Source organism: Protopterus annectens, chromosome 1.part1, assembly GCF_019279795.1.
Source record: "Protopterus annectens isolate FY-2018-M chromosome 1.part1, PAN1.0, whole genome shotgun sequence".
NCBI lineage: Eukaryota > Metazoa > Chordata > Ceratodontiformes > Protopteridae > Protopterus > Protopterus annectens.
In genome coordinates this window covers 1,741,309,149-1,741,335,949 of record NC_056726.1, presented here as the reverse complement: position 1 = coordinate 1,741,335,949, position 26,801 = coordinate 1,741,309,149, and the positions used below count along the sequence as shown (strand labels likewise).

At 44.9% G+C, this 26,801-nt stretch overlaps 1 protein-coding gene across 2 annotated transcripts in view; it reads right to left on the bottom strand.

Moving 5' to 3' along the window:
- Positions 1-26,801, bottom strand: part of ARID1A (AT-rich interaction domain 1A) — a 3,912,194-nt gene that overhangs the window by 2,098,520 nt on the left and 1,786,873 nt on the right. For both annotated transcript variants that reach the window (XM_044084256.1, XM_044084266.1), the window contains exons 7-8: positions 19,921-20,091; positions 19,424-19,733 (exon numbers count right to left, since the gene is read on the bottom strand). In XM_044084256.1, coding sequence (XP_043940191.1) covers positions 19,424-19,733; positions 19,921-20,091 — 481 coding nt within the window. The remainder of the gene's footprint in view (positions 1-19,423; positions 19,734-19,920; positions 20,092-26,801) is intronic.

Here is a 26,801-nt window from a genome sequence, read left to right as displayed (position 1 = left end):
GACTTAGTGAAAGCCTTGATGGAGAAAGAAGGTCTGAAGACACCTTGAGTGGAGGTAGACCTGACCACATTTTGAGGTTCAACGCCAAGAGTGGCTTCGGTAATCTGTAGTCGGCGTGTGGGCCGAGGAGCCTGCGACCTCGGGCACAGGAGACATCGCTAATGAAGTGTCGTCGGTAGTCAGGGGCTGTGTAGGCGCCTCGCTGAGAACCGGACCATGTGTAGTCGGCTTTGGCGTGGTGTCGGTAGAGGCCGCGGACCTCGTGTGTCGGTCCTTATCTTTGCGTTTTTTAGACAAAACTGGAGTCGGAGTATCCGACGACATAATATAGTTAAAGGTTTTTCCAAAATAATGCTGGGCGAACTCCGCCCGACGCTTAATGGTGCGTTTGTTGAATGTAGCACAAAAGCGACAGACCGAGACGTCGTGGTCTGGGCCTAAACAAGGTATACAGAGGGAATGGAAATCCTTATGCGGTATTTGCTTCCCACATGAAATACAATTATTAACTTTGTCTGATATCGGTCTGAGGCAAGAAAAGTTTCCCCAACGGGGTACTTAGCTTTCAAGAAGACTTCGGTTTCAAAATTTTCGTAATTTCAGGAGCTGGCCGACCGGCACTTGCGAAATGATTCTGCTTCGGGCACCGTGCGGCAAGAAAGACTGAAGAAAATGGCGTCTGCTGGTTCCTTTATACCCCTGTCGCACTGACGTCAGGGAAGAAGCGACGACAACCGACGCCGGACCTAGACTTTGGAATTCGGCCGACCGAGGACCCGCCTGACGGCAGGAGAACCCATCTGTTATGACTGCAGCTGTATGCATGATGAACATCTGCAGAGCAAACCCTGCCCTAGTCTTAGAAAAAAGGAAGGTGGTAATGCTTGGTAAATGTACGGACAGAAGTCCAGAAGGCAGCTTCCCTGGTGGGAACTCCTCTGAGGAATGCTGTGGAAGTGGAGGCTGCCCTAGGGGAATGGGTTCGAATAGACTTGGGGGGGAGGGTTCACATGCAATCTGTAGCAGAAATGGATACAGTGTGATATCCATTAGGAAATGGTTTGTTTGGAAATAGGCTTCCCCTCTGGCCGCTGGGGCAAAGCTGACAAGTAGCTGGTCTGTTTTCCTGAAGGGTTTAGTATGGTCCAGATAGTATCGGAGCTGTCTGTACAGGTCTAGTGAGTGCAGAATTATTTCCCTCTTGTTTTGAGGGTTGAGAAAGAAGGTGGGCAGATGTATGTCCCAGCTGAAAGTTACATTAGATACCACCTCGGGCACAAAGGAGAGATTAGTTCTCAGGGAGACCCTGTCTGCATGGAAAATGATGAAGGGCTCAATGGCAATCAGTGCCTGAAGTTCTGAAACCCTTCTGGCTGAGGTGATAGCTAGGAGAAAAGCAGTCTTCCAGGAGAGGTACCTTTGTTCTGAAGGAGCAGGTTCGAAGGGTGTTAGTTTTTCCAAAACATAATTCAGGTCCCAAGCTGGAGTGGGTGGCCTTCTGGGAGGTCTGTTATTAGAACCCCCTCTGAGGAATTGTTTAATCAAAGAATGGGAGAAAGTACAGTTGTGTACACTTACCATAAAATGTAGATGTTAGAGTGTATTCACTGTTGCAGTCATCACATTTGGGTTATCTGCTTGCAGTAGCCCTCACTCAGCCCGATTAACAAAATCTTGGGTCCTGCTTCGTTGCTGTCTCTTCTTCATTGATGTCCGGTCGTCAGGGGTATAAAACATGCAACTGACACCATTACATCAGTTTTTTATTTTGCCCCAGATGTCGGGTGCCCCCCCCAATGGGGAGCAATTTAAATATATATTAAAATGCAAGATTATATCTCCAATAAAAAAGCAAATACACCAAAAAGCATTTAAGCATAGTAAAGGAGAGTAGAGGTATAGCCAAAAGAAGTCAGGGGGCTGGAGGGAGGGTAACCAGGACTGAAACAGTGAATACACACTAACATCTACATTTATGGTAAGTGTACACAACTGTACTATGTTCTTCATGTTTCACTGCTGCAGTCATCACATTTGGGTAGATTCCCAAAGCTAAGGATGGGAGGAGGAATTTAGATAGCATTAGGACCAGCTATAAGGCCCTACAAGACTACAGTCACAAAGCCAGCTCTGGACTTGAGAAAATTGGCAAATGGTAATGCTTGGTGAAAGTACGTACAGAACTCCAAGTAGCAACTTCTAGGATGTCCCTGGTAGGGACGCCTCTAAGAAAGGCTATAGAGGTAGATGCAGCACTGGTTGTGTGGGGTCTGATCCCATGTGGGATAGGTTTTCCATGGTGCTTATAGCAGAAATGAATGCAATGGCCTATCCATTTAGAAATGGTTTGCTTTGAAATAGCCTTCTCCCTCTGTCCCTGCAGCAAATGCCACCAGCAGTTCAGATTTCCTTTGAGGTTTAGTCCTGTCCAAGTTCTTAGGTTGGTACTAGGCTATCGGCCCTAGGGCCTATACAAGCCTAGCCATAACAATTCCCTGGCTATTTCTTCCCACACTATTTACTTCCCTGGAGTAGAATCTAAGTTGTCTGTTCACATCTAAAGAGTGCAGTATCTGTTCCACTTTGCTCTGTGGATTAGGAAAGAAGGTTGGCAAATGGATGGACTGATTAAGCGCCACACTGGATACCACCTTGGGCATGGAGGGATTGGTTCTGAGGGACACCCTGTCCGCATGAAAGATGATGAAAGGTTCCACTGTCATAAGGGCCTGTAATTCCGATACCCTTCTAACTGAGGTGATTGCTAAAAGGAAACTGTTTTCCAAGAAAGAAATTTTAAATCTGCAGTAGCAGTTGGCTTGAAAGGAGGGAGAGTGAGTTTTTCCAATACAAAGTTAAGGTCCCAGGTTGGGGTTGGAGCTCTCCTGGGTGGTCTTAAATTTTTGGCCCCTCTACAGAACTGCTTGAGCAGTGGATGAGAGCAGAGGCGAGGTTCTGTTACAATGAGCTGAAATGGCTGAGGCATGGATTTTGACGGAAGAAAAAGACAGGCCTTTGTGAAGCATCTCAGTTAAGTATTGTAAAATCTGAGGTAAATTGGGTGCTGCTGTGCTCGTCCCTTGAGATTGGTTCCAGGCACAGAATCTTTTCCATTTTTCAGCATAAGATTTTCTAGTACTAGGCCTTCCTTGCCTCTAAAATGATATCTATCACTGGTTTACTGAGGGACGGTAAAGGAGAGATTAGGAAATTAGCCAGGCAGCTAGGTTCAGAGTTTGAGGCTGAGGGTGCAGAATCTGGTTCTCCTGCTGAGACAGCAGGGTAGGAGTCTGAGGCAGGTACCATGGGGCCAATAGTGACACTGTGCAAGAGGGGGTACCATATGTTGGCGTGGCCAGTCTGGTGCAATAAAAATCATCCTTGGTTTGTCTTGTTTGATCTTTAGTAGTACTTTGGAGAGCAGAGGCGGAAAGGCATAAACTGATAGGATTTTCCAGTTGAAGGACACAGCATCCACTTTCCATGCCTGTTTGTGGGGAGTCCTTGCGCAAAATTTGTCCAATTGATAGTTCTGTGGGAAGGCAAACAGGTCTCTATCTGGGCTCCCCTATTTGCTTGTCAACATGTTGAAAATCCTTGGTTCCAGTTTCCACTTGAGTGGGTCCATGAGGTTTCTGCTTAGTCCGCCTGCCAGTGTATTTAGTTTTGCTGGCAAGAACTGAGCTTGTAGATGTACTTGGTAGCTCAAGGCTGTGTTTCACAATGCCATGGCTAGTCTGCAGAGGGGGTAAGAATGGGTACCCACTTGCTTGTTTATGTACCACATAACAGTGGTGTTGTCTGTCTATCATTAATTGTCCTGGAAGAATGTGGTCCTTGAAGGCTGTCAGAGCATTCTGTACAGCTAAGTTATTTTTGATTGATATGCAGGTGCATTTGACTTGGGTTCCATTTGCCCTAAATGCACTTCCCTGACAGGTGAGCCCCCCATGCATAGTCTAATGCGTCTGTTAGGGTTTGGGCGGCAGGGGGTAGTGTGAATGGTAGTCCCTTGTTTTGGTGGCAGGCCTCTGCCCACCAAAGGAACTCTAGGCATAGAAAGGTACGATAGGAATCATTGCTTCTAGATCCTGAGGATGTTGACACCATAGGCTTTTTTAGATACCATTGTAGTTTCCCCATATGCAGTCTTGCATATGAAATTAGAAGGATGCAGAAGGCCATGAACCCCAAGGCTTGTAGTATTTGCCTTGCATATAGCAGGGTTTTTGTGGCCACTTGTTTGAAGTAGTTTGTCAAATGAATTTGTTTCTCTGGCATGAGGAAAGCCAACTGGGAAGTTGTAGTCAAGCTTGCTCCCAGGAATAACATTTGTTGACAGGGTACCAGGTGTGATTTCTTTTCGTTTATGGTGTACCCCAGAAAAGTTAGTACCCTTTGTACAAAGGCCAGATGATTCAAAAGTAGGTCTTGGCTTTCTGCCTGAATTAGACAATCGTCCAGGTATGGGTATATATTTGAATATTTCTTTGCTTGCAAAATGCAATGACTGGAGTTAGGCACTTTGTGAATACCTTGGGCGCAGTAGATAAGCCAAAGGGCAGTGCAGAGAACTGATAGTACATGTAAGCCTGCTTTGAAGCATAGGTATCTTTTGCAAGATTCCCTGATTGGGATGTGCAGGTATGCTTCCTTTAAATCTAGTGTTGCCAACCGGGCATCTTTGCCTAGCATAGGGAGCAACTGGTAAAGAGTTAGCATCTTGAATTTTGGAATCATTAAAAAGGTGTTTAGAGTAGACATGGCCAGGATAGGACGCCATGAATTGTCTTTTCGGGGTACCAGGAAAAAGACTCTAGTAGAAACCTTGTCCCTTTTCCTCTTCTGGTACCAAATGTACAGCCCCCATGCTTAAGAGAGAAAGTACTTGCTCTTGGGTCTCTGCCTACTGATTTGGGGGTAGATCCGACCACCCACTTGGTGTTGGTAATGTGTGGAAGCGAAATTTGCATCCCAGGGACACAATATTTAACACCCATTTGTCCTGGTAATGAGTTCCCAGTTATTGGCAATCTTTCCCCCCAAAGGGGCAGTCAGTTGAGAAGTGTTTGGAAGTTTTAAAAATAAGTCTTTGTGACAGTTTACCATAGGGGGGAGTTTTATTACTCCCAGATTTGGAAGTGGAGGCCCCCCGCTGTTTAGTCCTGTGCGTACCCTGGGACTGAAGCCTGGGAGCTCTGCTGGATCTGTGTTTGGACTGAAAAGGTCTACAAGAGGCAGGAAAGGACCATTTCTTGGAAGGCCAATGCCTACCTAAACCTTGGAGGTTGTACTTGTAAAAAAATCTTTAACAGTTTGCACGGATTTACTTTTTTTCTCCATCTTTTTAAGAACTTCTGCCTTGTTGCCAAACAGGCGGTCCGGGTTTAAGGGAGCATCCAGTAATTTTGCTTTAACATGATCTGGCAAGGATTGCTCCTTAAGCCAAGCATGCCTTCTAAGTACAGACCCAGTTACAGCAGCCCTGCAAGATGCCTCTAGTGAATCAAAAACACATTGTAAAGTAGGTTTTCCACCTTGTTAAGCTGAATGCAGTAAATCCTGTAAATCCTTATTTTCAGCACAATCAGGAATCAACATAATTTTCTGTTTAAGCAATCCAATAACATGCTGCTGATACTTTAACGTATGAAACTGGCAGTTTAAGGCCCTAATGGCTAAAGTTGCCGAAGTGTATACTTTCTTACCCCATCTATCAAGCGCCCTGGAGTCCCTATCAGAGGGGGTTTGATTTTTGGCAGTAGTAGCTTTAATGCCCTTGGTCCCTGTGAAATGGTCTCAGAATCCGCAATAGGATTTTTTAAAAAGGAACTTGTGAGAGTCAGGGACACTAATATCCATCAGGTTTTCTGGGATCAGGAGGTAGAGAGTCAGGGGCCAAGCTAGATTCCGAAAAGGCATCATCAACAATGTCAAGTACAGGAGGTATGGCTAAAGGCCTGTGCTGGGGCGGGAGTAATAAATCACCAAGCCTCTTTTTAGAATCAGAGAAATCCTGACATTCCAAAGAAAATGCTCCCTAAGAGTATGCAAGGTTTAACCAAGAGAGAAATCCTCTGGGGGAGAAGCAGAGGGAATAGAGTCCTCAGCATTAGAATCCTCATAGGTAGTTAAGGGTAAATCCTGGTCATCAGAGGAAACAGAAAATTCAGAATCCTGGTCAGAAGTATCATAAGCAAACTCAGTCCTAGGTCTCAGAGGGGGAAGGTTGGCTTCCACTAATTAAAGTAATAAGGTCTTCAGCCATGCTTATTTGTTTTTTAGGCATAGAGGCCTGACCATGCAGTCTGGGCGTCAAGTTTTCTAGGCATGGTTCGAGATTTCGGCCTTGAAGAAGATAGCATCAGTTTAATACTCAAGTGAGCAGGCCTGAATACACCCTCAGAAGCTGGTGCCTGCACAGCGGCTACGGACCCATCCAAGGTAGAGACATCCACAGGTTCCACAGTTGAAGCATCTCACGGCACACCAGACTCTGAATGGGTCTCAGTAGAGGCCTGCAAATCTGAAGTAGCGGGTATCAGGGGCTGCGAAAGCACCTCACTGAGTACCGGCGAACTGACGACTGGCTTAGAAGTGTCATCGGCAGCTTTGGACCTAGGCGGCCTGTCTTTATCTTTGCGTTTTTCAGAATGTCGGTAGTTGGATGGCTTAACGAAGACTTATCAGGATAGTTGAACCGAGCACCAAAATATTTAGAAGCGAAAAAAAAGCAATGATGGATAGTTTGTGGTTTAAATAAGGCACAAAAACCGACAGCGAGGAACGTCGTGGTCAGGGCCTAGGCAAGGAATACAGTGTGAATGAAAATTGAGGTATTTGCTTTCCACAAGTAATGCAATTTACTTTTACTGACATCGGTTAAGAGCAAGAAAAAGTTTCCCCAATGGGATACTTAGCTTTTAGTTGAAGACTTCAGTTCTGAAACTAGAAAACAAAAATTTCAGGAGTAGGCCGACCGGCACTTGTGACCTGCTTCTGCTTCGGGCACGGCAAGAAAGACTGATGTAATGGAGTCGGTTGCATGTTTTATAGCCCTGACGACCTGACGTCATGGAAGAGGAGACAGCAACCAATGCAGGACCCAAGACTTTGTTAATCAGGCCAACTGAAGGCTACTGCAAGCAGATAACCCAAATGTGATGACTGCAACAGTGAAACACGAAGAACATCACGGGCTGTTCTGCATCAAAATGAGCTGAAATAGCTGTGGCGTGGATTTTAATACAGGAGAAGGAGAGGCCACTATTAAGTAGCTCCTCTAAGGTAGTCCAGGATAAGAGGGATGGATGGTTGTGAGGTAGTGCCCCCTCTGGACTGGCTCCAGGAGCAGAATCTATTCTATTTTCCTGTGCAAGATTTTCTGGCGCTGGGTCTTCTGGCCTCTGTGATGGTGTCTAGGACCTGTTTGCTTAACAGGGGCCCCTTGTTTACCTTAAGAGTATTAGCCATGCTGATAGTTTGAGAATCTGCAAGTCTGGGTGCAGCATCCCTCCCACCTGAGTTGAGGTCTGAGATCAGGAGAAGCTGCTTGGGAGGCTGCAAGGTCAGGCTGCGAAGTAAGGGGTACCAATGTCGTCTGGGCCAATCTGGAGCAATGAGGATGGCCTTTGGTCTCTCCGTCCTTATTATGATCAGTACGTTTGGAGTAAGAGGTAGAGGGGGGGAGGTATCCACCTTCTACGCTAGGTGGTGATAGTCCCTGGTACAGAATGTTTTCAGCTAATGGTTGAGATGAAACAGAGTCCCCCACATCCGAGTGATTTGTAAAAAGATTTTTCTGTGGAGCTACCACTCGTGGGGGTCCAGTAAGTTGATGCTTAAGTGTTCTGCCAGGGTGTTGTTGATCCCTGGTAGGTATTGGGCTATCAGGTGTAGTCCCATGGAAAAGGCCATCAGCCAAAGGTTCATGGCTAGCCTGCACAGAGGGCATGACTGGGTCCCTCCCTGTTTAGTTGATGTACCACATTACTGTGTTGTCTGTTTTGATAAGGACCACCCCTGGCTTGAGATGGGGTTTGAAGGATGTCAGAGTCTTTTGTACTGTCATTTTCTTCAGGCTGATGTGTAAGGGAAGGTGCTGGGAAGACCTTGGGTGCACCTGCCTTCTAGGTGAGCACCCCAAACTACGTCTGTGGAGTCAGTGGTAATAGTCTGCCTGGTTGGGCAGAGGGTGAAGGAAAGACCGTTCTGGACACAGGTCCCTGCCCACCAGAGAAACTTGGCCCATATACAGGAGATTAGAGGGAGAGATGTCTCTAGAGGTTGAGAGAGCTGACGCCAAAGGTTCTTTAGGTACCACTGAAGTTCTCATGTGAAGTCTGGCCAGTGGTATCAGAAGAATGCAAGATGCCATATACCACAAGGCTTGCGGGAACTTCCTCGCAGTGAGGTGACTTCTCCAGCTGGGTAAAATAGAGGCAGGAAGCTCTGCTTGGCTGGGGATAGGAAGGTCATTTGGGATATTGTGTCCAGCAGTGCTCCCAAGAAAATGATCTTCCTGGAGGGAGTTTGCTTTTATTTCTTCTCGTTGATGGTGTACACTAAAGAGGTTAGGAGGTCCTAGAGGATCTTTTCTTTGCAATCTGCCTGAATGAGGCAGTCATCCAGATAAGGGTAAATTTGCATATTTTTCTGTCTGCAAAAGGCTATGGCCGGGGCTAAGCATTTGGTGAATACCCTGGGAGCAGTAGATAAGCCCAAAGGGTAGAACAGAGAACTGAAAGTGCTGTGAGCCTGCTCTGAAGTGAAGGAATTTCCTGCAGGATTCCCTTATGGGAATGTGGAGATAGGCATCTTTTAGATCTAGGGTAACTAACGAGGTGTTTTTTGTCAGCATAGGCAGCTGCTGCAAAGTTAGCATTTTGAATATGGGAACTGCCAGGAAGGTGTTCAGAATGGATAGATCCAGGATGGGGCACCAAGGGCCTTCTTTTCGGGGAACAAGGAATAGTCTGGAATAAAAGCCTTTGCTTGTTTGATCTGAGGGGACAGGTTCTACTGCCCCTTGGGATATGGGAGTTTGGACTTGTTTCAATGCCTCTGCCCACTGATTTGGAGGCAAGTCTGGGTACCCTCTTTGAACTGGAAGTTTGTGAATGAGAATTTGTATCCCTGAAAAATTATCTTTAAGACACATTGGTCCTTTATTACAGAAAGGCAATTTTCTTTGCAGAGGGAGAGACCTCCCCCTAGATTTTGGTGAGTGAAAAGAAGGCAGAGGAGGACAGGGAGTCATTGAGAGTTTTTGCCATAGAGGGACGGCTTAGAACTCCCTGCCTTTGTAGTGGAAGTGGTCCACTGTTTGGTTCTCTGCTGTCCCTGGGACAGAAGTCTGTCCCTGTGGGGCTTTACCTTGCCCCGGTCTGCTAGGTGCAGGAAAGGACAAGTGTTTTGAGGGAAAATCCCTGAACCTAGGAGGTTGTACCTGAAGGAAATCTTTTACTGTTTGCATAGATTTTGCTTTGTCTACAATCTTTTAAAGCACCTCTTCTACTTTTACTCCAAACAAGCAGTCCTTATCCAAGGATGCATTAAGTAATTTATATTTGACATGATCAAGGAGAGGTTGTTCCTTCAACCATGCATGTCTCCTAATGACAGATCCTGACACTGCTGCCATGCTCGAGGCTTCCAGGGTGACAAATCCACAGTGTTAAGACTTTAGCTAGTTGACAAGTAGAGTGCAGTAAATCTGCTAACTCTTTCGAATTGGCAGAGTCAGGAAAGGTTGAAATCTTTTGTTTTAATAGTTCCAAAGTGTGCTGTTGACATTTTAACACGTGGAGCTGACAGTTGAGTGCTCTGATAGCTAAGGTTGCAGAGGTGTATACTTTTTTATCCAATCTGTCCAGAGTTCTGGATTCCTTATCAGAAGGAAAAAGATTCTTTGCAGAACTAGCCTTAGCTCCTTTTGGTCCCTGTGTAATGACCTCTGGGTCTGCAGCAGGATTTCTATACAGGTTTTTCTGAGAATCTGGTAATTTAATACCCTTCAGGTTTTCTGGGAGCAGGTGGGAGGGCATCAGGAGTTGAGCTGGATTCAGGGAAGACATCAACCACCTCTAAGATTGGAGAGATGGCCAAGGGTCTGTGCTAGGGCAGGTCAAGAAACTTAGCATTTTCTTAGAATGAGGCAAATCCTAGGATTCCCAGTAAAAATTTTCCCAGAGTGTGTGAAGGGTTTCCCCAAAGGAAAGATCTGGTGGGGAGGCAGAAGGAATGGATTCCTCTGCGTCTGAAACCTCATAAGCAGTCAGGGGTGGTTGTCCCTCTTCAAAATCTGAATAATCAGACTCCTCAGAATCCTGTTCTGTCAATACTTCAGGAGAAAGGTCTCTTCCTTTTAGAAGGTGTGCCCTGACTACCCCTGATAAGGGTGATAAGATCCTCCACCATATTAAGCATTTGACTTGGGGTGGTGGAACAGGTGTAAAACGGTGGCTAGAGGTAGTTTTCCTAGGAGTGGCCTTGCTTCTTGGCATAAGAGACATCCATCGGTCTGAGAGAAATGGAGAAGACATCTGTTTTTGTCTAGATTTGGTAGTGCGAAAAACCTCCTCGGAAGCTGGTGCCTGTGTCGCGGCTCCGGACTCAACCAACGCACCAAAGAAGATTCCTGCAGCATACCAGACTCCGAAAAGAGTCTCAGTAGAGGCCTGCGAAGGTATCTAATTGGGCATCAGGGGCTGCAAAGGCGGTTCACTGAATTCCAGATAACGGACGACCTGCTTAGCGGTAGTCTCGTCGGAAGGATTAGCCTTGTGTGGTCTATCTTTATCCTTACCTTTTTTCGGAATGTCTAGGGATTGTTGGCTGACAGATGCCATTTTGGAATGCAAAGACAGAAGACGAAAATACCTAGCTACAACTAAGAGCTCTAGGACAAATGGTTCCCGTGTTAAAGAGGTCAAAGATCTGATGAGGGACATTGTGGTCTGGGCCTAAACAAGTGACAGTATGAATGGAAGTCTCGGTGTGGTATTTGCTTTCCACAGGCGTGACAATCGTTGACTTTTTAGGACATCAATTATTGCAAGAAAAAAGGATCCCCAACGGGTTACTTAGCTTTAGACGTTTTCAGCTGTAATTCAAACTCTGGCAGCGACCCACCAGCACACTTGCTTACTGCTTCTGCTACGGGCTCCATGGCAAAAGAAAGACTGATGTAATGGCATCAGCTGCCTTCCTTTACAGCACTGACGACCTGACATCAGGCAGCAAGTGACAGCAGCCGACGCAGAAAAACATTAACTCTGGTATTCGGGCCACTCGAGGGCTACCACAGCAGGGATAACCCACAGGTGATGAATGTAACAGTGAAACTGGCATTCCTTCAATACTGAATAAATGGCAGCAATGTTACAACAATGTAAACAGAAATGCAGAAACAGTCATAACCAGGTACTGCTTTAAGTAGTGTTTAACTAATTTCCCTCTTTCCTCTTCAAGTCTATCGAGCTTCGTTTTATTTTATTTTAACACTTCAGTTTGAGGGGGTAATAGTCTGGGGACCAGAGTACCACATTTTCTAGCCAATATAATTAGGCTGTCTGCTTAACTACCACCATTTTTATGGGGGAATAGGGGGTGGGGTTCTCAGAGTAGTGCACTCTCCAGTTCCATAAATTCTGGTGATTAGCCTAAGTTTACTAATACAGCATTCTAATTTAAAATAACATCTGTACTTTTAAATATCTCCTCGGTCAATTTATCACGCTATAACAGATCAAAAGACCAGCCCCACAACATGCCACCTGTTTGCATTTTTATCCTGCCACCACCTCCAACACACACCTTCTCCTTTCTTGGGAGTGGCACTTATTTAACCTGTCCCATGCAATTAACTTCTACTAGCTGTGGGGCAATATTCTTACCCACTACATCTTCAGCACATGTAAATACCAAACACCTTCTGGCACCCATTTTTAATGCAGCTAAAAGAAAAACCTGTATTTTATATTACATTTTGTGTTCCTTAACATTCACAAACTGCAACCTTTCCTGAAAAATTATATGCAAATACTTATGATCCACATTAACCACTCAACCTACTGCCATAAGTCTCTGACTACTGAAGTTGCCACATACTTACTCATTGTCATACATAGACCAAAATTACCCTAGATGTACCACACAACCATGTAGTACTGACACTGGCATCATGGTAAAAGACTCAGTGAACCCTCTCCAATGTGCTATTATCCTGGTTTTCACAAAATTAAATTCAGTCCCTATACTTTTTCCACAAATCCAAACAGTCGCATACTCTTCTTACATACACCAACTTCCATTACAACCATGTGATACACATAACTTGACCAGTAACATTTCCCATGCTGCTGATCTCACAAACTCAATCATATGCTTCAAGCGCTTAATCTTCTTGTTTGCCTAACAATCCACATATACACCTTTAATTTCACTTCACTCAACTGTGTTCTCCTAACTTTCAAATTACTTACCACCCCACTGCTTCTGCAGTGAGTGGCACTCCTTAAATGTCATCTCACACTTTACCAACCTCGGCTAAAATCAACCAGCTTTTCTATTTTTTCAGATACTGCTTTGACAATAGCACCATTGCAAACATGAACAGTATCACAGATGGCAACAGTCTTGAGTAGTAAACTGGTCAAAGAACAGCAAAGGCAGAGGAAGAATCAAAAGGAGTGGCTTATGGGTCACCCATCTGTGGTTCTGTGGTGGGGGAGCGGAGACAGTACAGTTGTGTACCTACCATAAATGTAGATGTTAGTGTATTCACTGTTGCAGTCATTACACTTGGGTTTATCCTGCTGGCAGGCTACCCGCAGTCGGCCTGAATTCCAAAGTCCTGGTCCGGCGTTGGTTGCTGTCGCCTCTTCCCTGACGTCAGTGCGCCAGGGGTATACAAGATGCAGCAGACGCCATTTTCTTCAGTTTTTCTTGTCCCAGTTGTCAGGTGCCCCCAAAAGGGTAGGCTAAAACATTGCTTATAAAAAAAGCATGCATTAAAATAAACATTACCTTCATCTACAAGCAAATACACCACATAGGTTGTATAGAACAGAGAAGTACATTTAAGTCCCAGCAAAGAAAGGGGGATGGTGGGTGGGTTACTTGGACTGCAACAGTGAATACACTCGAACATCTACATTTATGGTAGGTACACAACTGTACTATGTTCGTGTTTCACTGTTGCAGTCATTACGCTTGGGTTGAATCCCAAAGCGGAGGTTGGGCGGCTGGGTCTAAACAGAATTAGGAGTGGCTATAAGGCCCTGCAGAACTGCAGTGGTAAAGCCTGCTCTGGATTTAGAGTAAAGAGGCAAGTGGTAGTGCTTAGTAAAAGTGTGCACTGAAGTCCAAGTTGCAGCCTCCAAAATATCCTTGGTTGGTACTCCTCTGAGGAAGGCTGCTGAGGTGGCTGCTGCCCTGGTCGAATGTGGTCTAATGCCCTTAGGTACTGATTTGCCATGCTGTGAATAGCAGAAACAAATGCAGTGTCCTATCCATTTTGAAATAGTCTGCTTTGAGATGACCTTTCCTTGTGATCCTGCAGCATATGCCACTAAAAGTTGCTCAGTCTTTCTGAAAGCTTTAGTTTTGTGCAAGTAGAAGCGTAGCTGTCTATGTCCAAAGAATGCAGAAGTCTCTCCCCTTTACTCTGTGGGTTTGGATAAAAAGTAGGCAAATTAATGGTTTGATTAAGAGCCACACTGGACACAACCTTAGGCATAAATGTTGGGTTTGCCCTTAGAGAAACCCTGTTCCGGATGGAAGATAAAAGGTTCCACAGCCATTAATGCCTGTAACTCAGACTCTTCTTGCTGAAGTTATTGCTAGGAACAGAGCCGTTTTTCCATGATAAGAATTTTATCTCAGCTGTATTGGCTGGCTCAAAAGGAGGCAGTGAGAGTTTTTCCAAGGCAAAATTGAGGTCCCATGCAGGTATTGGTGATCTCCTTGGAGGTCTTATGTTTTTGGCCCCTCTGACTGCCTAAGCAATGGATGTGAAAAAATAGGTGGCTCCGTATTGTAATGAGCTGAAATGGCAGAGGTATGGATCTTAATTGATGAGAAGGAAAGGCCTTTGTCCAGCATCTCAGTTAGGTATTGTAAAATCTGAGGAATATTTGGAACAAGCTTGTCAATTCCTTGTGCCTGGTTCCAAGCACAGAAACTCTTCCATTTTTCTGCATAAGATTTTCTGGTGCTGGGCCTCCTGGCTTCCAAAATAACATCCATACCCGCTATAGAGAGAGCTGTATTCTGAATGGTTACACTGTCCGCCATGCAGCTAGACTTAGGGTTCTGAATTGGCTGTGCAGGATCTGATTGTTTTGTTGTATCAGTAAATGAGGAATTTGAGGCAATGTCCAGGCTGGGCCTTGAGACAAGCTCCTTACGACTGGGTAGCAGTGTTGGCGTGGCCAATCTGGGGCAATAAGAATCATTTGTGGCTTCTCTTGTCTGACCTTTAGCAGTACCTTGGGGAGGAGAGGCAGTGGAGGAAAGGCATATACTGTAAGGTTATTCCAGCTGAATGACAAAGCATACACTTTCCATGCTTGTTTGTGATAAGTCCTTGTGCAGAATCTCTGTAGTTGGCAGTTGAGGGGAGGCAAATAGATCTATGTCTGCACATCACCATTTCCTTGTTACCATGTTGAAGATTTGTGGATCTAGTTTCCACTCTTGTGGATCCATGAGGTTTCTGCTTAGTTCGTCTGCCAGAGCATTTTTTTCCTGGCAGAAATTGTGCTTGCAGGTGTACTTGGTAAGTCAAAGCTGTGTTCCACAAAATCATGGCTTGCCTGCAGAGGGGGTAAGAATTGCACCTCCCTGATTGTTTATGTACCACATGACTGTAGTATTGTCCGTCTTTATCAGCAGCTGTCCTGGATGGAGTAGGTCCTTGAAGGCTGTCAGGGCATTTTGTACAGCTAGCATCTCTTTTTGATTGGTGTGAAGATGCCTTTGGCTTGCGGCCCATGTGCCCTGAATACATTTTCCTGACATGTGGGCCCCTCCCAGGCATAGTCTGATGCATCTGTTGTTAGTGTTTGCCTGGCTATGGGTAAAGTGAATGGCTGTCCCTTGTTGTGGTGACAGGCCTGTGCCCACCATCGAAACTCCTGTTGCAGGCAGGGAATGAGTGAAATTAATGATGCCAGGCTGTGGCAATGTTGAGTCCAAACACTTTTTAGATACCATTGTAGCTTCCTTATATGCAGTCTTGCATATGGAATTAGCAGAATGCAGGATGCCATGTAGCCCAGAGCCTGCAGAATTTTTCTTGCAGATAACTGGGCCTTTGTTGCCATGCTTTCAAACTATGAATTCAGTTGCCTTTGTCTGTCTGGCATGAGTTAAGCCATCTGGGCAGTTGTATTTAAGCTTGCACCCAGGATTATTATCTCTTGAGAGGGTACTAGTTTTGATTTCTTTTTGTTTACTGTGTACCCTACGCAAATTAGTAATGTTTTTACAAACGCCAGATACTTTAGTACAATGTCTTTGGTCTCTGCTTGAATAAGGCAGTCGTCCAAGTAGGGATATATTTGAATTTCTCTGTCAGCAAAATGCAATTACTGGTGCCAGGCATTTTGTGAAGACCCTGGGCGCAGTAGATAAGCCAAAGGGCAGTGCAGAGAATTGGTAGTGCATTGAGCCAGCTATGAATCTGAGGTATCTTCTGCAAGATTGCCTGATTGGGACATGCAGGTATGCCTCTTTGAGGTCCAAAGTTACAAGCCAAGCCTTCTTGCCCAGCATGGGCAGAGGCTGCTGCAGAGTCAACATTTTGAATTTCGGAACGTCCAGAAAAGAATTTAGAATAGACAGGTCCAGAATTGGTCACCAGGCTTTGTCCTTTCTTGGTACTAAGAAAAGTCTCGAGTAAAATCCTTGTCCCTGCTCTTGTCGTGGCACTGGCTGAATAGCCCTCATGTCCATGAGAGATGAAACTTGTTTTTGTGCCTCTGCCCATTGATTGCGTGGCAGGTCTGGCATTCCTTTTGCCTTTGAAAGGGTGTGAAAGTGGAACCCTGTAGCCCTGAGAGACTATATTTAAGACCCATTTGTCCTGGGTGATCATGTGCCAATTTTGTGAAAAAACTGCTAGCTTTCTCCCTAAGGGTGCTGCCAAAAGATAAGTGCTTGGCATTGGCAGAGGGAAGTCATTGGGACAGTTTCCTATAAGGCTGTGATTTGTCTTCTCCACTTTTGGAGGTAGAAGCACCCCATTGTTTGGGTCTGTATGAGCCCTGGGGCTGTCTGCCTCGAGGGCATCTGTATCTGCCTCTTTGTGGCCTGACACTGGAAAGGACCAATTCTTAGAAGGCCAGCTCCTGCTAAATCTGGGTGGCTGTACCTGTAAGAAATCCTTTACTGTCTGCATAGCTTTAGCTTTATCCTCCATTTTCTTCACAACCTCTTCTGCCTTAACACCAAAGTATAATGCTGTAATGGAGCATCCAATAATTTTGTTTTAACATGATCAGGCAGATTCTGTTCCTTTAACCAAGCATGCCTTCTAATGACAGAACCTGTAACAGCGGCCCTGCAAGAGGCCTCCAGTGAATCAAAACCACATTGCAAAGTATGCTTTCCCACTTGTTCAGCTGCATGCAATAAATCCTGCATTTCCTTGTTCTCAGAACATTCAGAATTAGTCAACATTCTCTGTTTTAGCAGTGACATTACGTATTGCTGATATTTAAGCATATGAAACTGACCATTTAAAGCCCTTACAGCCAAGGTAGCAGAAGTGTAAACTTTCCCCCCCCATCTGTCCAGTGCCCTTGAATCCCTATCTGAGGGGCAGGGTTTTTTGCAGTAGAGGCCTTGACCCCTTTGGGACCCTGAGATATAGTTTCTGGGTCAGCAGCAGGGTTTTTATATAGAAATTTATGAGAATCTGGAACCCTGTAGTATCTGTCTGGCTTAACAGGTGCAGGAGGTAGAGAGTCAGGAGACAGTCCGGACTCTGAAAATACATCTACAATGTCTAGAACAGGTGGAATAGCAAGAGGTCTGTGCTGAGGTAGTAGAAGAAAGTCTCTGAGCCTTTTCTTAGATTGAGTAATCTTGGCTCTCCCAGTGGAAATGCTCCCTCATGGTATGCAGGGTTTCCCCAAAGGAATAATCCTCAGGAGGAGAAGCTGAAAGAATAGATTCTTCAGCATCAGAATCCTCATAGGGAGGAACAGAATATCCCAGTTGTGAAGAGGAGTCAGAGGAAATGGAAACCTGATCAGAGGAATCATTCAGTGTCTTGCCTAGGCCTCTTATCAGGAGAAGGAAGGGAACACCTGATCAAAGCAATTAGGTCTTCGGCCATTTTGAGCATCTGTTTCTTAGGCATTGAAGTCTGTCCTGGAGACTGCTGTACACGTTTCCTTGTCTTTAAAGCTGTTTTAGTCTTTGTCTTGGATGCTGAGGTAGACTTGATATAAAGCTGTGTAGGTCTGAAAACACCCTCAGAAGCCGATGCCTGCTCAGTGGCTCCGGACCCATCTGAGGGATTAGTTTCCGAAGGCCCAATATCTTGAGTATTCAGAGGCCTAGTTGTCTCCACGTGGGAGTCAGAGGCGGCCTGTGGCTCTGAGGTAGCAGGTGTCAGGAGCTGCGAAAGCGCCTCACTGAGAACCGGCGACTTGCCTAGCAGAGGCTTTATAGTCTGTTTTGGACCTTGGATGCCTGTCCTTTTCTTTTTCCTTGTGCTTTTTATGAACTCCGGTCGTCGGCTGTTCCGACGGCATTATATAGTTAAAACTATGGCCAAAGTAATGAAATGCAAAATCATACCGATGCTTAATAGTGAGTTGGTTAAATCTAGCACAAAACCAACAACTAACAACGCCGTGGTCAGGGCCTAGGCAAGGAATACAGTAAGAATGAAAATCCTTATGAGGTATTTGCTTCCCACAAAAAATACAATTGTTAACTTTTTTTGATATCGGTCTGGAGCAAGAAAAAAGTTTCTCCAACGGGGTACTTAGCTTTATTGAAGACTTCGGATCTGAAATTCAATTTCGAAAATCTCAGGAGTCGGCCGACCGGCACTTGCAAACTGCTTTTGCTTCGGGCACCGCATGGCAAGAAATACTGAAGAAAATGGTGTCGGCTGCATCTTATATACCCCTGGTGCACTGATGTCAGGGAAGAGGCGACGCCAGACCAGGACTTTGGAATTCAGGCCTACTGCGGGTAGCCTGCCAGCAAGATAACCAAAGTGTAATTACTGCAACAGTGAAACACGAACATCAAGGCAGAGGAAGAAACAAAAGAAGTGGCTTATAGATTACCCATCTGTGGTGGGGGAGTGGAGATATCTAGGTGGACAAAATGCTTTCTTGCATGTGACAGGGTTGCATGATTAGGGTTACTACAGTGACAGCATGGGCATAAGTCTCCAAAGCCAGTGATGCCAGGAGAAGGCACAGGAGGTTCTGCAATGATGCTGGTGCTCAAGTCAGCTACTAGAGGTTGGGGGTTATAGCCATAAAATATGCAATCTTAGCTACTGCCTTCAATGATGGATGGCTGAAAGGAAAGACTGGCAACAAGCAGTCATCTGGCCTCTGGAAAACTAGGGTCAGTCTTGAAACAGACACCCCTGGCCTGATTGGGGGATTGCGAAAACCTCAGGAAACAGAGAAAAGAATGCCCTCCTAAGGCAGTTGGATGGAAGTATGACCACCAAGAGGGCTACAAACTTTTCCACAGCTGTCGGATAGCTTCCTCTACTTGACTCCCACACGGGTAAAGATGGAGCCTCATATCCTTCTTCAGTGAACAATTGATCTCCAGTCCTATGAAAGGAAAGAATTATGGTCAAGAGACATGAGAGGGGGGCACTTGAGGTAAAACAGTATAGGAGACATGGGTCATCAAGACTACAAAACTAAACCAAGGCTAAAGCAACAGTATTATTCAAGTCAATCCTATGTGCCTTGAGGTTTGTTTCTTGCTTAACTCACAGTAAGCGGACATTTAAGACAGACTTGCATGGTTTAGCTACTGATTCACACTCTATAGTACTTAAAAGTCTACCCCCTCACCCTGAAAGGGATGAATTGCCAGGGCATCTCTGTAGGTTTCAACCACTAGAAGGTCTAGCATAAAAAATGTTTCTATCAAAGTGATGCTTCTAACATTCTGAAATTACAGTGATCCTGTACCAGGCTGCATATCAAAGGAAACCTTCTTATAGGAGAGAACTACAGGTGGAAAAGCAGAAAAACACATGTGAGCAAAGCTTAAAAACATGATTGTAAACATTGCATGTTTAAAAAATGTACCACAAAAGCAGTTAACTATGACCTTGATCACTGCAGATTTTTTTTTTTCAAAAAATGAACTACAGCTGAGATCCTGTAAATACAAATAAGCTCTTGATGTCTTCAATGCATACCTGCTAGATATTGAGTTTACAGCATGCATAGCGACAGCTGCCTCCTGCACTTTCCTACTCATCGTCCCAGGTGGAGGGCACATCCCAGATCCAATTTGTGGAGGCATGTTACCCAAGTTTGGTCCATATGGCCGAGCTCCCATCTGTCCATGAATCATTCTCCCAGAAGGCATTCCACCATATGGGGGACCTCCTGTTTGTCCATGAATCTGACTGCCTCCTCCCATTGTATTTATGTTTCCACCCATTCCTGGACTGGGGTAGCCAGTACTTGCCATGGAATTGTAGTTTGGCTGTCTGGGATAACTTCCTAGAATAAGGAATTAAGTAATGAAAACATGGTTAGACCATCAAAAAACAAGAAACTAAGCACTGAACAGTGCTAAACACTCAGAAAAAAAAGTTTATCACATAGATATACAAGCTACAACACTCAAAGAAAAGCAAGAACTAATGTATAAAAATCAACCTGGAAAAAGTGAACAATTCTCGTTTACCTTGAGGTCCATACTGGCTTCCCTGAGGTCCATAGCTTCCTAAAGAGTTGTTCTGTGGATAGGGTCCCATCCCACCATGCATCTGTCCTCCAGAAGACTGACGAGGAGACAAGGAGGAATTGGACTGAGGGGAACCATACTGGACTATCTGAGGATTCCTTTGCAAGTACCCTAAAAAAGAGGGGGGAAAACAGTTCAGTCCCTTGCTTCAAATTGGAAGACAAAGGAATTATGCAAGACAATGACAAAAGTATTAAAATCTGCAAATTAAGTGCATGCTGACCATGAGAGTACACATAAGAATGTTGATCACTGCTGAAGGGTTCATACACCTGAACTGGACATCCAGCAGATTACAGCTTTAGACTTTAGCTGGAGTAATTAGCATTCAGATCCACCCCCCCCCAAAGGGAAAGTACAGTTGTGTACACTTAACACAAATGTAGATGTTAGAGTGTATTCACTCTGTTGCAGTCATCACATTTGGGTTAGCTGCTTGCAGTAGCCCTCAGTCGGCCTGATTAACAAAGTCTTGGGTCCTCCGTCGGTTGCTGTCCCTTCTTCCGTGACGTCGGGTCATCAGGGGTATAAAACATGCAGCCAACGCCATTACATCAGTTTTTCGTGCCCCCCTAATGGGAAGCAATTAAATCTATAACTATACAAGGTTATACCTCCAACAAAAAAGCAAATACACTAAAGCTTTTGAGCATAGTAAAAGAGAGTAGAGGTATAACCAAAAGATGTAAGGGGGCCGAAGGGAGGGTAACCAGGACTGCAACAGTGAATACACTTGAACGTCTACATTTATAGCAAGTGTACACAACTGTACTATGTTCTTCATGTTTCACTGTTGCAGTCATCACATTTGGGTAGATTCCCAAAGCTAAGGATGGGAGGAGGAAATTAGCATTGGGACCAGCTATAAGGCCCTGCAAGACTGCAGTGGCAAAGCCAGCTCTGGATTTAGAGAAAATTGGCAGATGGTAATGCTAGGTGAAAGTATGTACAGAACTTCAGGTAGCAGCTTCTAGGATGTCCCTGGTAGGGACACCTCTGAGAAAGGCTGTAGAGGTAGATGCAGCCCTGGTTGAGTGGGGTCTGATCCCCTGTGGGATAGGTTTTCCATGGTGATTGTAGCAGAAATGAATGCAGTGGCCTATCCATTTAGAAATGGTTTGCTTTGAAATAGCCATCCCCTCTGCCCCTGCAGCAAATGCCACCAGTAGTTGTTCAGATTTCCTTTGAGGTTTAGTCCTGTGCAAGAAGAATCTAAGTTCTCTGTGCACATCTGAGTTGCAGTATCCGTTCCCCTTTGTTCTGTGGATTAGGAAAAAAGGTTGGCAAATGAATGGACTGATTAACGGCCACACTGGATACCACCTTGGGCATGAAGGAGGGATTGTTCCTGAAGGACACCCTGTCCGCATGAAAGATGATGAAAGGCTCCACTGCCATAAGGGCCTGTAATTCAGATATCCTTCTTGCTGAGGTGATTGCTAGGAGCAGAGCTGTTTTCCATGATAAAATTTTATCTCAGCTGTATTGGCTGGCGGAGGCAGTGTGAGTTTTTCCAAGACAAAATTGAGGTCCCATGCAGGTATTGGTGCTCTCCTTGGAGGTCTTATGTTTTGGCCCCTGACTGCCTAAGCAATGGATGTGAAAAATAGGTGGCTCTGTATTGTAATGAGCTGAAATGGCAGAGGCATGGATCTTAATTGATGAGAAGGATAGGCCTTTGTCCAGCATCTCAGTTAGGTATTGTAAAATCTGAGGAATATTTGGAACAAGCTTGTCAATTCCTTGTGCCTGGTTCCAAGCACAGAATCTCTTCCATTTTTCTGCATAAGATTTTCTGGTGCTGGGCCTCCTGGCTTCCAAAATAACATCCATACCTTTAGAGAGGTGTATTCTGAATGGTTACATTATCGCCATGCAGCCAGATTTAGGGTTCTGAGTTGGCTGTGCAGGATCTGATTGTTTTGTTGGGTCAGTAAATGAGAATTTGAGGCAATGTCCAGGCTGGGCCTTGAGACAAGCTCTTAGGATTGGGTACCAGTGTTGGCGTGGCCAGTCTGGGGCAATCAGTATCATTTGTGGCTTCTCTTGTCTGACCTTTAGAGTACCTTGGGAGGAGAGGCAGTGGAGGAAAGGCATATACTGTAAGGTTTTCCAGCTGAATGACAAAGCATCCACTTTCCATGCTTGTTTGTGATAAGTCCTTGTGCAGAATCTCTGTAGTTGGCAGTTGTGAGGGAGGCAAATAGATCTATGTCTGGGCATCCCATTTCCTTGTTATCATGCTGAAGATTTGTGGATCTAGTTTCCACTCTTGTGGATCCATGAGGTTTCTGCTTAGTTATCTGCCAGAGCATTTTTTCCTGGCAGGAATTGTGCTTGCAGGTGTACTTGGCAAGTCAATGCTGTGTTCCACAAAATCATGGCTTGTCTGCAGAGGGGGTAGGAATGTGTGCCTCCCTGCTTGTTTATGTACCACATGATTGTAGTATTGTCCGTCTTTATCAGCAGCTGTCCTGGATGAAGTAGATCCTTGAAGGCTGTCAGGGCATTTTAGCTAGCATCTCTTTTTGATTGATGATAGATGCCTTTGGCTTGGCCATGTGCCCTGAATACATTTTCCTGCCATGTGGGCTCCCCCAGGCATAATCTGATGCATCTGTTGTTAGTGTTTGCCTGGCTGTGGGTAAAGAGAACGGCTGCCCCTTGTTGTGGTGACAGGCTTGTGCCCACCATCGAAACTCCTGTTGCAGGCAGGAATGACAGAAATTAATGTTTCCAGCCTGTGGCAATGTTGAGTCCAAACACTTTTTAGATACTATTGTAGTTTCCTCATATGCAGTCTTGCATATGGAATTAGCAGAATGCAGGATGCCATGAAGCCCAGAGCCTGCAGAATTTTTCTTGCAGATAACTGGGCCTTTGTTGCCATGCTTTGAAATAAGTCAGTTGCCTTTGTTTGTCTGGCATGATAAGCCATCTGGGCAGTTGTATTTAAGCTTGCACCCAGGAATATTATCTCTTGAGAGGGTACTAGTTTTGATTTCTTTTTGTTTACTGTGTACCCTAGGCAAATTAGTAATCTTTTTACAAAGCAGATGCTTTAGTAGAATGTCTTTGTTCTCTGCCTGAATAAGGCAGTCGTCCAAGTAGGGATATATTTGAATTCCTCTGTCTGCAAAATGCAATTACTGGTGCCAGGCATTTTGTGAAGACCCTGGGCGCAGTAGATAAGCCAAAGGGCAGTGCAGAGAATTGGTAGTGCATTGAGCCAGCTATGAATCTGAGGTATCTTCTGCAAGATTGTCTGATTGGGACATGCAGGTATGCCTCTTTGAGGTCCAAAGTTACAAGCCAAGCCTTCTTGCCCAGCATGGGCAGAAGCTGCTGCAGAGTCAACATTTTGAATTTTGGAACGTCCAGAAAAGTATTTAGAATAGACAGGTCCAGAATTGGTCTCCAGGCTTTGTCCTTTCTTGGTACTAAGAAAAGTCTTGAGTAAAATCCTTGTACCTGCTGTTGTGGCACTGGCTGAATAGCCCTCATGTCCATGAAGGATGAAACTTGTTTTGTGCCTCTGCCCATTGATTGTGTGGCAGGTCTGGCATACCTTTTGCCTTTGGAAGGGTGTGAAAGTGGAACCTGTAGCCCTATATTTAAGACCCATTTGTCCTGGGTGATCATGTGCCAATTTTTTGAAAAAGTGCTAGTTTTCCCCTAAGGTGCTGCCAAAAGATAAGTGCTTGGCATTGGCAGAGGGAAGTCATTGGGACAGTTTCCTATAAGGCTGTGATTTGTCTTCTCCACTTTTGGAGGTAGAAGCACCCCATTGTTTGGGTCTGTATGAGCCCTGGGGCTGTCTGCCTCGAGGGCATCTGTATCTGCCTCTTTGTGGCCTGACACTGGAAAGGACCAATTCTTAGAAGGCCAGCTCCTGCTAAATCTGGGTGGCTGTACCTGTAAGAAATCCTTTACTGTCTGCATAGCTTTAGCTTTATCCTCCATTTTCTTCACAACCTCTTCTGCCTTAACACCAAAGTATAATGCTGTAATGGAGCATCCAATAATTTTGTTTTAACATGATCAGGCAGATTCTGTTCCTTTAACCAAGCATGCCTTCTAATGACAGAACCTGTAACAGCGGCCCTGCAAGAGGCCTCCAGTGAATCAAAACCACATTGCAAAGTATGCTTTCCCACTTGTTCAGCTGCATGCAATAAATCCTGCATTTCCTTGTTCTCAGAACATTCAGAATTAGTCAACATTCTCTGTTTTAGCAGTGACATTACGTATTGCTGATATTTAAGCATATGAAACTGACAATTTAAAGCCCTTACAGCCAAGGTAGCAGAAGTGTAAACTTTTTCCCCCATCTGTCCAGTGCCCTAGAATCTCTGTCTGAGGGGACAGGGTTTTTTGCAGTAGCGGCCTTGACCTCTTTTGGGACCTAGAGAAATAGTTTCTGGGTCAGCAGCAGGGTTTTTATATAGAAATTTATAAGAATCTGGAACCCTGTAATATCTGTCTGGCTTAACAGGAGCAGGAGGTAGAGTCAGGAGACAGGCCGGACTCTGAAAATACATCTACAATGTCTAGAACAGGTGGAATAGCAAGAGGTCTGTGGTGAGGTAGTAAAAGAAAGCCTCTGAGCCTTTTCTTAGATTCTGAGTAATCTTGGCTCTCCCAGTGAAAATGATCCCTCATGGTATGCAGGGTTTCCTCAAAAGAATAATCCTCAATAGGAGAAGCTGAAAGAATAGATTCTTCAGCATCAGAATCCTCATGGGGAGGAACAGAATATCCCTGTTCTGAAGAGGAGTCCGAGGAAATGGAAACCTGATCAGAGGAATCATATTCAGTGTCTTGCCTAGGCCTCTTATCAGGAGGGGGATGGGAACCCCTGATCAAAGTAATTAGGTCTTCGGCCATTTTGAGCATCTGTTTCTTAGGCATGGAAGACTGTCCTAGAGAATGCTGTACATGTTTCCTTGTCTTTAAAGCTGTTTTAGTCTTTGTCTTGGATGCTGAAGTTGGTTTGATATGAAGCTGTGTAGGTCTGAAAACACCCTCAGAAACCGATGCCTGCTCAGCGGCTCCAGACCCATCTGAGGGATTAGTTTCCGAAGGCCCAATACCTTGAGTATCCAGAGGCCTAGCTGTCTCCATGGAGTCAGAGGCCTGTGGCTCTGAGGTAGCAGGTGTCAGGGGCTGCGCCTCACTGAGAACCGGCTGGCCTAGCAGAGGCTTATAGTCTGTTTTGGACCTTGGATGCCTGTCCTTTTCTTTTCCTTGTGCTTTTATGAACTCCGTGATGGCTGTTCGGCGGCATTATATAATTAAACTTGGCCAAAGTAATGAAAGCAAAATCGAACCGACGCTTAATAGTGCATTGGTTAAATCTAGCACAAAGCCGACAACTAGCAACGTGGTCAGGGCCTAGGCAAGGAATACAGTAAGAATGAAAATCCTTATGAGGTATTTGCTTCCCACAAAAATACAATTGTTAACTTTTCTGACATCGGTCTGGAGCAAGAAAAAGTTTCCCCAACAGGGTACTTAGCTTTATTGAAGACTTGGATCTGAAATTCAATTTGAAAATCTCAGGAATTGGCCGACGGCACTTGCAAACTGCTTTTGCTTGGGCACCGCATGGCAAGAAAGACTGAAGAAAATGGCGTCGGCTGCATCTTTTATACCCTGGTGCACTGATGTCAGGGAAGGCGACCAGACCAGGACTTTGGAATTCAGGCCTGACTAGTAGCCTGCCAGCAGGATAACCAAGTGTAATGACTGCAACAGTGAAACCACGAACATCAAGGCAGAGGAAGAAACAAAGTGATAGATTACCCATCTGTGGTGCTAGATATCTAGGTGGACAAAATGCTCTTGCATGTGACATTGCATGATTAGGGTTACTACAGTGACAGCATGGGCATTCTCCAAAGCCAGTGATGCCAGGAGAAGGCACAGGAGGTTCTGAATGATGCTGGTGCTCAAGTCAGCTACTAGAGGTTGGGGTTATAGCCAAAATATACAATCTGCTTCTACCTTCAATGATGGATGGCTGAAAGGAAAGACTAACAAGCAGTCTCTGGCCTCTGGAAAAAGTCAGTCTTGAAACAGACATGGCCTGATTGGGGATTAAACCTCAGGAAACAGAAAAGAATGCCCTCCTAAGGCAGTTGGATGGAAGTATGACCATGAGCTACAAACTTTCCACAGCTGTGGGATAGCTTCCTCCTGACTCCCACAGGGTAAAGATGGAGCCTCATATCCTTCTTCAGTGAACATGATCTCAGTCCTATGAAAGGAAAGAATTATGGTCAAGAGACATGAGACACTTGAGGTAAAACAGTATAGGAGACATGGGTCATCAAGACTACAAAAACTACCAAGGCTGTATTCTCTCACTTTCTTCTTTCTTCTTACTCTTAGCACTTTCATGTCATTTCCTTTCCACCTTTCTTCCCAAATTCTAAAAATCTGTTTTCATTTACAAATTCCTTCACTGCTACTCAAATATTTATGGTCCAAAACAAAATATCATTTCCTCTATCCATTCCTTATTTAAACACCTCTTAAATATCTACATCATAACCACATCATACCTTCTTTCCTCCCTCATGGTCCCTACATTTGATCATGTCCCAATACCTTTCCTATCACTATTCCACCATTTTATGTCCACAATTATCCTCCACAATGTAACATTGGTTTTTTCCATATTACTCTGTGTCTTCCAAAATAGCATTTACCTTTGTGCTTTACTGTGTGATCACAATTATATCTTTATGAAATACCACTCATGCCTCAAAACTCCTGTGCTTCCTGGCTTTGGAGCATGGAACAGGTGTCATGCTAGA